This window comes from Microcaecilia unicolor, chromosome 10, assembly GCF_901765095.1.
Source record: "Microcaecilia unicolor chromosome 10, aMicUni1.1, whole genome shotgun sequence".
Classification (NCBI taxonomy): domain Eukaryota; kingdom Metazoa; phylum Chordata; class Amphibia; order Gymnophiona; family Siphonopidae; genus Microcaecilia; species Microcaecilia unicolor.
This window is the reverse complement of record NC_044040.1, coordinates 71,337,261-71,353,812: the sequence shown is the minus strand read 5'-3', so window position 1 is coordinate 71,353,812 and position 16,552 is coordinate 71,337,261. Positions and strand designations below refer to the sequence as shown.

Below are 16,552 nucleotides of genomic sequence, written 5' to 3'. Positions count from 1 at the left end.
CAAACATACTCTGAAATGTCTATATGCAAATGCTAGGAGTCTAAGAAATAAGATGGGAGAGTTGGAATATATTGCACTAAATGAAAAATTGGATATAATAGGCATTACTGAGACCTGGTGGAAGGAGGATAACCAGTGGGACACTGTCATACCGGGGTACAAAGTATATCGTAATGATAGGGTGGACCGGACTGGTGGAGGGGTAGCATTGTATATTAACGAGAGCCTTGACTCAGATAGATTACAAATTCAGCAGGACACAAATCACACCTTTGAATCACTGTGGGTTGAAATTCCATGTATAAAAGGGAAAAAAATGGTGATAGGAGTGTACTACCGTCCGCCTCGCCAGGATGAGCAGGTAGACACGGAAATGATAAAAGAAATCAGAGACGCGAACAAAATGGGCAATGTGATAATAATGGGTGACTTCAATTATCCAAATATAGACTGGGTAAATGTAACATCGGGACACGCTACAGAGATACAATTCCTTGATGAAATCAAGGACAGCTTTATGGAGCAACTGGTGCAGGAGCCGACGAGAGAAGGACAAATTCTAGACTTGGTCCTTAGTGGAGCGCATGATCTGGTGAGGGACGTTATGGTACTGGGGCCGCTTGATAACAGTGACCATAATATGATCAGTTTTGACATCGACCTTGAAGTAACTGTACACAGAAAGTCAAATACGTTAGCGTTTAACTTTAAAAAAGGAGACTATGATAAAATGAGAAGAACGGTAAAAAAAAAACTTAGGGGGGCAACTGAGAGAGTAAAAACTGTACAACAGGCGTGGACGCTGTTCAAAAATACCATCCTGGAGGCCCAGGCCATACATATTCCGCAAATTAGAAAAGAAAGACGGAAGTCCAAAAGACACCCGGCCTGGTTGAAAAGTGAGGTGAAGGAAGCTATTAGGGCTAAAAGAAACGCCTTCAGAAAATGGAAGAAGGAACCGTCTGAAAATAACAAGAAACAGCATAAGGAGTGTCAAAGCAAATGCAAGGCGCAGATTAAGAAGGCCAAGAGGGAGTATGAAAAAAAGATAGCATTAGAGGCAAAAAAACATAGTAAAAATTTTTTTCGGTATATTAAAAGCAGGAAGCCGGCAAAAGAATCGGTTGGGCCGCTGGATGACCGAGGGGTAAAAGGGGCGATCAAGGAAGACAAAGACGTAGCGGAGAGACTGAATGAATTCTTTGCTTCGGTCTTCACCGAGGAAGATTTGGGTGGGTTACCGGTGTCGGAAATGGTATTTCAAGCGGACGAGTCGGAGAAACTTACTGACTTCACGGTAAACCTGGAGGACGTAATGGGGCAGTTCGGCAAACTGAAGAGTAGCAAATCTCCTGGACCGGATGGTATTCATCCTAGAGTACTGATAGAACTGAAAAACGAGCTTGCGGAGCTACTGCTAGTGATATGCAACTTATCCTTAAAATCGAGCGTGGTACCGGAAGATTGGAGGGTGGCCAATGTAACGCCCATTTTTAAAAAAGGCTCCAGGGGAGATCCGGGAAATTATAGACCGGTGAGTCTGACGTTGGTGCCTGGGAAAATGGTAGAGGCTATTATTAAAAACAAAATTACAGAGCACATCCAAGGACATGGATTACTGAGACCAAGTCAGCACGGCTTTTGTGTGGGGAAATCTTGCCTGACCAATTTACTTCAATTCTTTGAAGGAGTGAACAAACATGTGGACAAAGGGGAGTCGGTTGATATTGTGTATCTGGATTTTCAAAAGGCGTTTGACAAGGTACCTCATGAAAGGCTACAGAGGAAATTGGAGGGTCATGGGATAGGAGGAAATGTCCTATTGTGGATTAAAAACTGGTTGAAGGATAGGAAACAGAGAGTGGGGTTAAATGGGCAGTATTCACAATGGAGAAGGGTAGTTAGTGGGGTTCCTCAGGGGTCCGTGCTAGGACCGCTGCTTTTTAATATATTTATAAATGATTTAGAGATGGGAGTAACTAGCGAGGTAATTAAATTTGCTGATGACACAAAGTTATTCAAAGTCGTTAAATCACGACAGGATTGTGAAAAATTACAAGAGGACCTTACGAGACTGGGAGACTGGGCGGCTAAATGGCAGATGTTTAATGTGAGCAAGTGCAAGGTGATGCATGTGGGAAAAAAGAACCCGAATTATAGCTACGTCATGCAAGGTTCCACGTTAGGAGTTACGGACCAAGAAAGGGATCTGGGTGTCGTCGTCGATAACACACTGAAACCTTCTGCTCAGTGTGCTGCTGCGGCTAAGAAAGCGAATAGAATGTTGGGTATTATTAGGAAAGGTATGGAAAACAGGTGTGAGGATGTAATAATGCCGTTGTATCGCTCCATGGTGCGACCGCACCTTGAGTATTGTGTTCAATTCTGGTCGCCGCATCTCAAGAAAGATATAGTAGAATTGGAAAAGGTGCAGCGAAGGGCGACTAAAATGATAGCGGGGATGGGACGACTTCCCTATGAAGAAAGACTAAGGAGGCTAGGGCTATACAGCTTGGAGAAGAGACGGCTGAGGGGAGACATGATAGAGGTATATAAAATAATGAGTGGAGTGGAACAGGTGGATGTGAAGCTTCTGTTCACGCTTTCCAAAAATACTAGGACTAGGGGGCATGCGATGAAACTACAGTGTAGTAAATTTAAAACAAATCGGAGAAAATTTTTCTTCACCCAACGTGTAATTAAACTCTGGAATTCGTTGCCGGAGAAAGTGGTGAAGGCGGTTAGCTTAGCAGAGTTTAAAAAGGGGATGGACGGTTTCCTAAAGGACAAGTCCATAAACCGCTACTAAACGGACTTGGAAAAATCCAAAATTCCAGGAATAACATGTATAGAATGTTTGTACGTTTGGGAAGCTTGCCAGGTGCCCTTGGCCTGGATTGGCCGCTGTCGTGGACAGGATGCTGGGCTCGATGGACCCTTGGTCTTTTCCCAGTATGGCATTACTTATGTACTTATGTACTTTGTTATTGTTTTGGATGGTTTCAGCCCATATAATGGGCTAGATGGGCTCATACTATCTCCTGTTCTCAATCTAACCTCCAAGAGGTCCAAGCACATCTCTCTCCCTCTCACCTCCCCAGGCCAATCCAGCAGAGTTACACCTCTCATTTACTGGATCCAGCACCCCTCCCTCCTGCAGTCTTTCTACCTTGCCTCCCTAGCGATTGAAACAGGGCTGTTTTGGCCTTCCCTTGAACACATCCCGCTCTCCTCTAATGTAGCTGTTTCCGCAAGGGCGGGTGGAAATGAATTTACATCAGAGGAGAGCGGGGTATGCTCCAGGGAAGGCCAAAGCTCTGCGGTAGCTCTGCCCTGCTTCAATCACTGTTGTGCCGCTACGGAGGCGAGGTGGAAAGACCGCAGGGAGACGCCTGCATCAGGAGTGTTAGTGATAGTCTGGGGTACACTGCACAGACACGCTGGCACCTGGCTAGCCACCATTGTTTGGGTGGGGGGGGGGGGGCCTGATCCCCTGTAGCTATGCCACTGGATTACTAAAAGGGAAGAGTAATTTAAATAGAATGGGAGAAAGTGTGAAGGCTCTGCTGCAGGCTGAGGAAAAGAACTAGCAGCAAATGCAAGATCTTTGCATGATGGTGTGTAAGTGGGGACACTGCCTGAGAGCAAGCACTAGTTTATGTTTCTGTTTTAGAGCCTCCATTTGAAAATGTGGGCCAAGCTTCCTTTTGTAAGCTCACTGCTACAGATGTACCTGTACACATACTAACGAAAGGAAGTCTGCAGCCCAGGGAATTTATCCAGCTAGCTATTAAGTTTCCTGGGCAAACTCCTTTGGACATTGTCCTAATACTGCCTTTTCTCTGTCCAGATCCTTTCATGAACACCAAAAAAAAGTGAATTTTTTATTTTGTTGCTTCCATTTATGAAACTTTTCTCACACGTAAAACTTTGTAAATATATACCTCAGACACATTGCCCTTTAGCACCGCTGGTTTGTACTAGAGGCAATGGAGGGTGAAAGTGACTTGTCAAGTTACCCAGCTTCTGGAGGGATACTTTTTGGCCAATCAAGTGGCTGAACTTACATGTCAGTTCAGTGTGTTATTTGTAGTCTCTGATACTACCAAGTTAAATCAGTGCTTTATGTCCTATATTGTACCAGGTTAGGGTTGCAGAAATCTAGAACTAGAATTTTCTTCCTGGAACTGGTTAACTTGGCAGGTCGTCAACTAACCATTAAGGCTTTCCATTGGAAGCTTGTGTTTGCAGAGTTGTCCTGCTCACTAACAAAGTATTACTGCTACCACGCCCACAGAAAGGCTTTGTGCTTTCCCTGCTAGGGGAGGGAAAATCCCAATGGGGGGGGGGGGGGGGGGCATAAATATATATCTACCTAGGGCTCAGTATAGTGTTAAAATGGCCCTGGGGTGGCATTGACTTAAGTAGTAAAATGATTCTGCAGGACTGCTTGCCCAAACCGGCTATCCCGCCTAAAATGCTGCTCCAGATAGTAGTGAGCAGTGACGGTGTGGATAGAAGACCATGTTGCTGAATATTTAATAAATACAAACACATTTTTTAAAATCAAAGCCCACAAAAATTAGAGGTGTTAGATCAATGTTTTTCAACCGGTGTGCCATTCCTGTCCATAGGCACCCCTGCAGCAACTGCAATCTTCTTCACTTGCCCACCCACCTGGTACTGCCCCCTCTCGCCACCCTACCCATTCACCATCATGCAACATCTTTCCTTCCTCCTGGTGTGTCCTTCACCGCGCTGCTGTACTAAAGTTATAATAAAAGTGTGCAGGACTGCAGATGTGTGTCGCTACTTCCTTTGGTAGCCCCACTCCAATATCAACTTCCTCTCTTAGAAGCGGTGGGGCTACTAGGGGAAGTAGCGTCGTGCAGAGCCGCAGTCCTACACATCTTTACTATAACTTTAGTAGGGCAGGCTGGTGGAGGAGGCACCAAGAGGGAGGAAAGATGCTGCTCTAACATGTCAGCTGGAAAGGAAGTGCATTTGCTGATGCCAGAGCAGCCTAGGCAGGCTGTGAAAGCACCACCAGGTGCTCTGGATCGCTTCTGGGTGCAGCCTCCAGCTAAGTTCGTGTCTGCTTTCACCCCAAAATCAGAGCCCCCTCCCACAATGAGTCACAGCCCAAAACTGGTGCAGCTGCAAAGCACAATTAGCATCAAGTTGGAGGGAAGATCAGCTCCCTGGAGCTGCATTCAGTCACCTAGGAGAGGAAAATCTGTGCTAATTGCAAACTTACATACTCAAGCGTCTGCACAAATAAAAGATCTTAGGATTAAAGAAAACTACATGTAAAGTGCCTTCTTCCTCTGAGGTTTTAAGTACTTAAGGTGTGGAAGGTATGGGCTCTAGAAAAGAAAGTTCACTTCCTGTATTTCCTGTAGCACTTGAGGCTCTTCTTTTCCCCTCATAGAGCAGCAATCCCTCCCCTCTTTGTATGAGGACACACTGCCACTTCTGTTGACTTATCAATTGGAAGCCTAAATTCTAGTTAAAATAGCGAGGTTGCCTTGTTAGGTTCTGCCTTCAACAGCTTGCCAAAAATGTATTAAGTCCAACAAAGAAGATATCACCTTATTTTCCTTTCTTTTGTTTTATTTTTTTCTAAGTTATAGTTATGTAAGGAATCTATACTTGTACAAAACAACCTGACTTCAAAGACAGGGTATTCTTATAAATTTATTTGGATCACTATTTAGACCTGTCAGCAGCATTGAATATCCACAGAAAATACTCACTGCTAGGAGCCACATGAATATTAAGCTACTATACTGTGCATATAGCTGAGCAGTTTAATTTAGGACTGCTTTTTTTTTTTTTGCAGGCCTAAATTAATACACTTAATTATGCAAATAATGGCTAACATGCTATACCTATAGTTCAGCAGAATGCCCTCTTTGCCCTAATTCTGCCCTGCCACTTGTCCAAATGGTGCCAGGGCAATTTAGAGAGATTTTGGTAGTACTAATTATACAGTGCTACTGAAAGTCAATGGATAGGAGACATATACATTTAGTGGTGACCACTAACGGGGTAATTCTCTAATGTGATAGGTACTTATTCTAAAAAAAACTGATGATGTGCTCTGATAATTTTTGTGCCTTGTCAGTGTGCTGTGAGATGAAAGGTTGCAAATCAGTTAGGTGTTACCCAAAACTGAACATGGCTACCAAAAACTGAAAGACAACCTATCCCTAGATTGTACCTAGCTTAATGTGACATTCATTTAAAAGAATATGCATTTCTTACACAAATTCTATTTAAATGTCTGAAATTCAAGCAACAGATGATTAAAAAAAAAGATCAATACTACTGAAATAATTATTCATAATATATGGAACCAAATGGGTCAGTTCTCTATCAGGAGAATGAGACTGGGTAAGAAATAAATGGTGTCAAAAATTATCCTTGCCAATTCATATTATAAAGATATTTTCTGCAATATTTTCATTGTTTAAAATCAAATTATAGAATATGAAATATCTTAATACACAAAAGTAATAAAACAAGCATTATTAAGTTATTAATTCAACACAGAAACACTGTATTAGAAAACTATCATACATATCCATGTATATGTTTTATTCTTTTTCTATAGCTAAAGTAAACATTCAAAAGCTAAGTTACTTACCTGTGCAACCATGCCCTGTATAAACGTTGGTTGATGCTGCTGCTTCTGATGTACAGCATTTTCTATTGCTACTTTAGCTACAGTACTTGGATCTGCTCCTGCTGGCACAGCAACCATTGTTGCAGTGCAGCCAGCATTATTTGGGTCACTGATTGTAACAATTCGGACTCCCACTTTATTTGGAATTCCTGGAACTGTTTCCCTATCATTATCCTCAGCTGGCCTCTTTACAGTCTTGCATTCTGCTGTTCCATTTGCAGACCGAACTTCAGATGATAGAGTAGACTGGGACACTCTATGTCCTGAGTGTGGTACTGCTATGATTTGATGCCCCTGTATAACAGAAGCTGTAGACTGAGGTGACACAACTACACTTGGGCGTTGCTGAGGCACATCTGAACTCATATTTGAAACTATAGGTCCATTAGGTATATCTGCATGGGTACTGCTCTGCTGTTGGGTTACTAAGTTTTCAATCTCTTGTATAGTGCTTACATGAAGTGAACCACCACTTGGCAATATAGGTCCATTAGAAATTCTTTCCATGTGATCACCTTTGGCAGTAACTTGTTGGGTGGAATCAAAATTATCTTGTTCCACTGGAGATATCTCACCATTTCCTACATGATTGGAAGCCTTGTGATTTGGAATGTTTTTGCTTAAATGAGAACCATCTCCTTTATCAAAATCACATATTCCATTAACTTGAGGCTTTTTAAAATCAGTTTTAATATCTTGCGAGTCTATTTGTTCAGAGTTCTGTTTTCGCAAAGCTACATTCTCATCCATGTCCATAGATGACCCATTACTGACCTGTGAGCACTGATTGACCTCATTTCGAGTTTTCCCTGAGTTTAAAGGAGGTAGACTTGAGTCATTATACTTTCTCCCATTTAAAAGACTTCCCACCTGTATTTCACTTTCTTTTGCATCCCCATTGCTGGTGTTTGCAGCTCCTCTAGGGCAAGAAGGATTTTCCATTACTTCAATTTTACGTTCGTGTAAATGTAAGCCAGTTGCTTCTTTTGCTTCTTCCTCCTTCTGGCAAATTATCTTATCACCTTTGAATGGGGGAGCAGCACTACATGTTGATTGTCCAGTTTGTGAAGCATGAGCAGTTGAAAGTGTCTGCACCTGCAGTCCAACTCCTGCCTGTGTTCCACTCACTGTGATTCCTGCAGGAGCAATTATCTGAGTTGCACTACCCTGACTTACAGTTGCAGTAGCAAAACTGGTATTTGGCACAACTGTTATGGTTACCTGGTTGCCAGTACTCCCTTGGAAAATTGTTGCTGGGCTATTTGAAATCAGCTGGCCTGGTAAAATCTGTAAGTTAGAAATGGGTACAGTCTGTACTGCCCCTGGGGGCTGCATTGCACTTTGGACTAGCTGAACATTCTGCTGCCCGACCAGTAACTGCTGAGGCGCCGGCTGACCCTGAACTCCAAAAGTAGGTGTTTGGTTATTGGCCATCTGGTATACCAACTGAGGACTTGGCGCTCTTGCACTATTAGGAGAAGGAATCTGAGGAGCAGGGAGTATAAGCTTACCCCCTGGAGTTGTGGGACCGCGTTTGGGAAGCAATAGTTGTTTTATCAGGCTAGATTCACTACAGTTAGACTGAACAACTCCTGCACTTGCTTGTGGGGGCTGAACTTGGACTTGCACCTGCTGTGGCTGCTGCACCTGTACTGGCTGAGATTGCTGTTGGGATGGTGCTGGTGATTGTTGTTGCTGTTGTCTCTTCACTGAAAGCATCTGACTGACTGTAGGTGGAGGTCCTTGCAACTGAGGAGTAGAAGATGGAGAAGTCATAACTGTAGGGATCTGGTTATTTGTAGCTGGTCCAGGGGAAGGAGAGGATGATGGAGCTATGCTTGCTTGCCCTGTTAATTGAACAGTTTGGCTAGCTGGAATTGATGCAGGATTTGTAAGCACAATTTGGTGAATGGCTGGTGCATATGCCTGACCTTGCTGGGCTGGCTGGCTTACAATCACAACACTCTGCTGGGGTGGTTGCTGCTGTGGAAGAGGCTGTTGCACTACTGCAGATGTTACTTGTTGAGCAGGATGGGGTTTTGGAGCAATGTTCTGAAATCCCACTCTGGTAGTCTGTGGGCTCTGGACACCAGCAATAGTAACCATCTGCCCAGTTGCAACTTGAAAACTTTGAACAGTAGTAGCAGAAATATTGGATGCTGAAGTTGTTACATACTGAGGGGGTGCAATAATAACTGTGTCTTTTTGCTGGTTATTGGTTGCGGATTGCTGAGATGGAGATTGCAAAGGTTGAGATGATGTGGTTATTAGCTGCTGCCCAGGTGGAACTGCAGAAGAACATGCTGGTAAATTCTGCACTCTGCCAAATAGATGGCCCTGAGACATAGCTTGTTGAATTACTGTGACAGGAGTACCAGAAGGTATTTGACTTGGTACTACCGTATGTAAAGAGGACTGCTGCTGTATCACTGAAGGATGATGAAGCAATGTTTGATTACTAACCACAGTTACAGAAGGCTGTAAACTGCTGTGATTCTGAACCATAGAAGCCTGGGCTGTCCCTCCTACAGCAATACTAACTGGAACTGCTGACGAGGGAATAGAGCTCTGGATTACTGTGGCTTTGACTACTTCACAAGAAACTGGAGCTTTATTTTGAATGACAGAAACAGGAGCAGTTTGTCCCAAAGAATTCTGTGGTATTCTACAGACAGTCTGTGCCACACCATGAACACCTTGAACTGGAAAAGACATGTGTGTTGCTGTAAGATTTGTAGACTGGTTTGTAACAGGCGTCCTCTGGAAATGGTTCCCTACTATTTGTGATCCATGTGGGATTCCTGTTGATGAAACAAACATTTGTAAGCAAAATCAGAAGTGAAAATGTAATTGCTTTAGTTAAGTACAAATTTCACGGACTATTCTTTAAAATAAGATTAGAAGTACCCACATAAGATCAACACTGAGGAATCGTTTCAAAGTAAGCCTTTGCCCACCATGCTGAATATAAATAAAGTAACAGGAATCCATGGTTAAGCATAATTATATAAATGAAGGCAGATAAAAAAGTTATATAAATGAAGGCAGATAAAAAAGTTATATAATTGAAGGCAGATTTAAAAACCAGCGTGGTACATCTAATCTGCCCAATAAAGTGGTTAGGATTGTAATTGCTGCTCCATGCAGGTTACTTCCCCCTGCACACTCACAGTCCCCTCCAAAAACGATAACTGGTCCAACATCATGCATTGAGTAGAAATATTGGTATCAATATTCAAAGCAATTTAAGTGGGAAGAATCCTGTCCACTTTAATCGCATTCAGCAGGCTGGCTGTTGATATTCATCAACACCTGAGCAGTGCTGCTGAATATTGGCACTAACCAGCCATCTGAAATCTGGGCAGGTGCAGGGCATTCTGGGAGCAGAGTTGGGGAGGAGATGATAGTTATATGGGTACTAGCTATATTCAGTGCCAGTACAGCTAAGCAGGCAGAACCACACAAAAGGGGGTCCTACCTATGCCGGCTTATCTATCCATGTCTCCCTCTCCGGACTCTCCCAACAAATCCCAACCTCTCTCCTTCCAACAATAGAAGTCATTGCCCCCAGGCCCCCCACAAGGTTTAAAGATGGTCCCCCCCTAGGCCTACCTTATCTTCTGTGGTTATCCAGCAGGTCAGGAGTGAATCTCACTCGCTCTTGGCCCTGATGGATCCTGCTTATAAACAGCAACCACGACTTTTAGTGGCAGTCTCACAGTGCTACTGCTAGGGTCAGCCCATCACAGGCCCGGACAGCCCTGGATATTCAATACTGGAGCCAGGACATGACTCAGCATTGAATATCAAGAGCTAATTTAGATGGCGACGGTCAGTGCTTAAAATCCACTGACCACCGGGGGGGGGGGGGGGGGGGGGGGGGGGGGGGGGGGGAAGAATTGAAATTATGGTCACTGTCTGTTGCAATATGTGCTTCAACTAGATTCACATGCCCCAGCAACAACTTAACAGGTGAGTAGGATTTGGGGGCAGGCTGTGCAGAACAAAGCCTCAGTTTTTGGTCACATCTACTGAAGGGAAGCAAGGGTTGTGTGGCAGGGCAAGAGGGAGAGGCATATTAGCATTAGCACCAAATGAGAAACATGTCAGTCAGGTATCAACAAAGGATAGCAATAGCTAAGAGACTTCATCATGCAGGACAAGATGGAAAGATGGTACTAAAGACAAACTTGAGTTCAGCGAGATGGAGTAAGTTCCAGGAAGTATGCTACATTACACTTTGGACCAGCTGGATATTCTGCTGCCCAACCAGTATATTTTAAAACCCGATGTTTGGTTATTGGCAATCTGGTAAGCCACATGTACATAAGTACATAAGTAGTGCCATACTGGGAAAGACCAAAGGTCCATCTAGCCCAGCATCCTGTCACCGACAGTGGCCAATCCAGGTCAAGGGCACCTGGCACGCTCCCCAAACGTAAAAACATTCCAGACAAGTTATACCTAAAAATGCGGAATTTTTCCAAGTCCATTTAATAGCGGTCTATGGACTTGTCCTTTAGGAATCTATCTAACCCCTTTTTAAACTCCGTCAAGCTAACCGCCCGTACCACGTTCTCCGGCAACGAATTCCAGAGTCTAATTACACGTTGGGTGAAGAAATATTTTCTCCGATTCGTTTTAAATTTACCACACTGTAGCTTCAACTCATGCCCTCTAGTCCTAGTATTTTTGGATAGCGTGAACAGTCGCTTCACATCCACCCGATCCATTCCACTCATTATTTTATACACTTCTATCATATCTCCCCTCAGCCGTTTCTTCTCCAAGCTGAAAAGCCCTAGCCTTCTCAGCCTCTCTTCGTAGGAAAGTCGTCCCATCCCCACTATCATTTTCGTCGCCCTTCGCTGTACCTTTTCCAATTCTACTATATCTTTTTTGAGATACGGAGACCAGTACTGAACACAATACTCCAGGTGCGGTCGCACCATGGAGCGATACAACGGCATTATAACATCCGCACACCTGGACTCCATACCCTTCCTAATAACACCCAACATTCTATTCGCTTTCCTAGCCGCAGCAGCACACTGAGCAGAAGGTTTCAGCGTATCATCGACGACGACACCCAGATCCCTTTCTTGATCCGTAACTCCTAACGCGGAACCTTGCAAGACGTAGCTATAATTCGGGTTCCTCTTACCCACATGCATCACTTTGCACTTGTCAACATTGAACTTCATCTGCCACTTGCAAGCCCATTCTCCCAGTCTCGCAAGGTCCTCCTGTAATCGTTCACATTCCTCCTGCGACTTGACGACCCTGAATAATTTTGTGTCATCGGCGAATTTAATTACCTCACTAGTTATTCCCATCTCTAGGTCATTTATAAATACATTAAAAAGCAATGGACCCAGCACAGACCCCTGCGGGACCCCACTAACTACCCTCCTCCACTGAGAATACTGGCCACGCAATCCTACTCTCTGCTTCCTATCTTTCAACCAGTTCTTAATCCATAATAATACCCTACCTCCGATTCCATGACTGCAATTTCTTCAGGAGTCTTTCGTGCGGCACTTTGTCAAACGCCTTCTGAAAATCCAGATGGCTTGGTGCTCTTGCACTAATTAGGAGAAGGAATCTGAGAGAGGAGTATATGCTTACACCCTGGTATTATGGAACCATATTTTGGAAGTAGTAGTTGTTTGTAGATTCACTACAGCTACAATGAACAACACCTGCATTTGCTGCAAACTTGGACTTGTACCTACTGAGTACCAGTGGTGAGGAATCTGGAGGCAGCAAAGTCCTGCAGAATGGTAAAAGTGTGCATACTAAAGTGATGAAAGACAAAGGTTATAGAGTTCCAGCAATAGGGTAAACTTTGGTGGCATTTGCAAACATATTCTTTGAACAAGACACAAGCAAAAAATAAACAGGAAGCTTGAGATCCCAAGATGGCAACTCAGTAGGATGCTGCACTCACTTGTGGTTATCTGGCATCTGAAGTGGTTATCTGGCCTCTGAAGTCCCTTTTTCCTATCAACTGTTTTCATGCCAAAACTGAAAGGAAGAATGTGGGGGTCCTCCCACACAATCTACCTACCAAGCAAAGTCACCAAATGTCTAAGTTCTGCACAGTCATCTCTTAATCAGGGCATTGCCATTGAACCAGGACGCAGGGAGAGTCGTGGCATAGAGAGAGGTGTTTCACTCAGTTTGGTGGACCCAGATCTTCCTCCAGCATTGTGGATAGTTGGTAGAAGAGGGCTGAACCACAACATGCTGACATATGAGGTGGCACGGGGGGAGGAGAGATCTTTCTGCCTCTTCCCATGAGGGAAGCTTCTGCAATACCTGAGATTCAGATGATCTCATGACTGGAAGCATCTGGCTTGAGCAAAGGTGTAGCAACTGTTTCCCCTGTAGATGTTGATTTGACTAAATTACTAAGAGCGCAAGGTGGACAGTGCGTTCCAAATTTACCGGCGGTAGGGCTTATAACGTTTACTGCCTTTGGATAAACCAGAAGTGATAATGCTAGACAATTTGAACTGTCCTGGATGTCCTGCAGGTGGTTTGTGCTGGCTTTGTTGTTACCTCTATTCAAAATTCATCTCAAATACTAACTTTGGAAACTCGGGTAGGTTCATATGCTTTCAAGTTTGAAAAACAGTCTACCACATCTTCTAATTAAGACTAAGCTCTTTCACACATGACAAAATGGTGATTTATAGGAAACTGGGAAACACAAATGGGATAGGAAGTAGTGTTCTATTGTGGATTAAAAACTTGTTAAAAGATAGAAAACAGAGTTGAGTTAAATGGTCAGTATTCTCAATGGAGGAGGGTAGATAGTAGGGTTCCCCAGGGGTCTGTGCTGGGACCGCTGCTTTTTAACATATTTATAAATGATCTAGAGATGATAGTAACTAGTGAGGTAATTAAATTTGCTGACGACACAGTTATTTGAAGTCATTAAATTGCAAGAGGATTGTGAAAAATTTCAAGAGGACCTTATGAGACTAGGAATCCAAATGGCAGATGACATTTAATAAGAGCAAGTGCAAAGTGATGCATGTGGGAGACAAGAATCAGAACTATAGCTACGTGATGCAAGGTTCCACATTAGAAGTTACTGACCAGGAAAGGGATCAAGGTATCATCGTTGATATGTTGAAATCCTCTGCTCAGTGTACAGCACCAGCTAAGAAAGCAAATAGAACGTTAGGTATTATTAAGAAAGGAGTGGAAAACAAAAATGAGGATGTTATAATGCCTTTTGTATCGCTCCATGGTGCAACCGCACCTCGAATACTGTGTGCAATTCTGGCCACCTCATCTCAAAAAAGATATAGTGGAAGTAAAAAAGGTACAGAGAAGGGTGACAAAAATGATAAAAGGGATGGGATGACTTCCTTATGAGGAAAGGCTAAAGTGGCTAGAGCTCTTCAGCTTGGAGAAAAGACAGCTGAAGGGAAATATTATAGAGGTATATAAAATAATTGGAGTGGAGAAGGTAGATGTGAATCACTTCTTTACTCTTTCCAAAAATACTAGGACTAGGGGACACGCAATGAAACTACAAAGTAGTAAATTTAAAATAAATCAGAAAAAATATTTCTTTACTCATTCTGTAATTAAACGGTGGAATTCATTGCCAGAGAATGTGGTAAAAGCAGTTAGTTTAGCGGGGTTTAAAAAAAGGTTTGGATAGCTTCCTAAAAGAAAAGTTCATAAGCCATTATTAAGATGGACTTGTTGAAAATCCACTGCTTATTTCTAGGATAAGCAGCATAAAACATATTGTACTGTTTTGGGATCTTGCCAGGTACTTGCAACTTGGATTGGTCACTGTTGGAAACAGGATGCTGGGGCTTGATGGACCTTCCATCTGTCCCAATATGGCAACACTTATGTACTAGGCAACTAAATCTGAGGTTGATGACCTTTCCCTATTTGTTAACTACTCTTCTTTGTTAACTATTTCATAGATCCTTGAAAAGCTTTGAAGTTTCCTGAGGTGGCATACTTTTTATCTTCAAGACTGCCTGATCGAAATATGGGGGCAGAGGTACAGTCCCTTCCAGATGTTTCTTCGGATAGTTTGTGAATCACTGGCTCACTGTGTGGAGGAAGTTTCTGGGAAAGTAATTTTGTTGATTAAAATTGTTTTTCTTCATGATAAAGAATCTGTTCTAAGGTTGTATTTTTGCAGTTAGGATCCGTTCTTTTTTTAGGTGGAAAGGTTCAAATTTTCCCTAAACTCAGCTCGACGGACTCAGGAGCAGAGGAATCCATTTCTGGTCTTATGACAATTTTAGGGCTAGATTTTCTTTTAGGATTCATGTGTAAGTGTATAATTTGGCTTGAGAATCATTCATGGTTTTTTATGAACCTTCCCAGTTGAAAATTTTCCTGAAAGGAAAGCCAATTGGATAACAGATCAGAGCAGATTAGTTTCAGGGCATTATTTTTCTGCTCTTTTGTATTACTTGATTCTTGGGATCTCCCTTTATAGTGGACTAAGTGCATAAATTGCTGTTTAGTTTCTTTTCTCTTTGTATACTTATGAAGTGATTTTGTGCAATTTATGTTATTTCCTGTCAATGATGGTTTTGTATTCAATATTTGAAAATATATATATATATACACAAAAATCTCAAAATCAAGCAAGTGCATGCAACTCATCATCTATGCATACATATATACAGCTGGAACATTTAAACTCATAAATACACATGTAAAGAAAGGGCAATTCTGTTAGTGCTAGAATACAGTAATATAGCAAAGTTACTCACCTGTAGTAGGTGTTTTCTGAGGATAGCAGGACATACGTTTTCAAATGTTGAGTGATGTCATCCATGGAGCCCAGTACGGACACTGCCCAGAGTTCCTTTTCCTTCTAGCAGCTTTTGTCAGGCCCGATCGTGCATGTGCTTTCCTGCCTACCCAACTCGCGTGGGGCCTGCAGTTGGTTAAAAAGCATAAAGAATTCAACTGCTACGAGAACTGAGAGGATACGTGAAAATATATCCTGCTGTCCTCAGAGAACACCTGCTACAAGCGAGCAACTTCGCTTTCTCCAAGGACAAGCAGGACAATTAGTTCTCACATTTGGGAATCCCTAGCTACTAGGCTCACTAAAAACAACGGTCAATAGGGACTTGCAACGACAAAGCCAATCAGAACCAATAACACTAACAACAAACATTCTTGTTGTGAAGGTGCAGTCTGGAACAGTAAATAATTGGCATAGGAGAATCAAGTTGGATTCTACACTCCAAACAAATTCTACACAACTGTCTGATCAAACCAGCTATCTCACCAGTATTGTGCTCGAGGCAATAGTGAGATATGAATGAGTGGATCGAAGACCATGTCACAGCTCTGCAAATCTCCTCAATGGACGCTGATTTCAAGTGGGCTACCAATTACGGCATGGCTCTGACATTGAGCCGTGACTTGACCCCCCTCTAGAGTCAGCCCAGCCTGGGCATAAGTGAAATGCAGTCTGCTAGTCAATTGGATAAAGTGCATTTACCGAAGGCTGCTCCCATCCTGTGTGGGTCAAAAGAAACAAAAAGCTGGGTGGACGATCGACGGGCTTTAGTCTGTTTCAGACAGAAGGCTAAGGCTAGCTTGCAGTCCAAGGTGTGCAGTGTACATTTGGCAAAATGGGAATAAGGTTTTGTAAAAAATGCTGGACGGACAAATGACTAAAATGGAAATCTTGACCTTAGGAAGGAACGTAGGATGAATACAGAGAACTACTGTTATGATGAAACTTTGTGTAAGGTGTAAGCATGGCGTAGATCAAGAAACAACCTCACCTTTAATGCTTGGAAACAATCACAGGGAAATTATAAGAACGCCATTAAAATAGCAAAAAGAACCTAC

General features: G+C 42.9%; 1 protein-coding gene across 1 annotated transcript in view; it reads right to left on the bottom strand.

Annotated features, from left to right (window-relative positions):
- The window catches only part of ARID2 (AT-rich interaction domain 2), a 581,863-nt gene that overhangs the window by 145,737 nt on the left and 419,574 nt on the right, over window positions 1–16,552 (bottom strand). Inside the window, exon 15 of the mRNA XM_030215750.1 lies at window positions 6,650–9,489. Coding sequence (XP_030071610.1) covers window positions 6,650–9,489 — 2,840 coding nt within the window. The remainder of the gene's footprint in view (window positions 1–6,649; window positions 9,490–16,552) is intronic.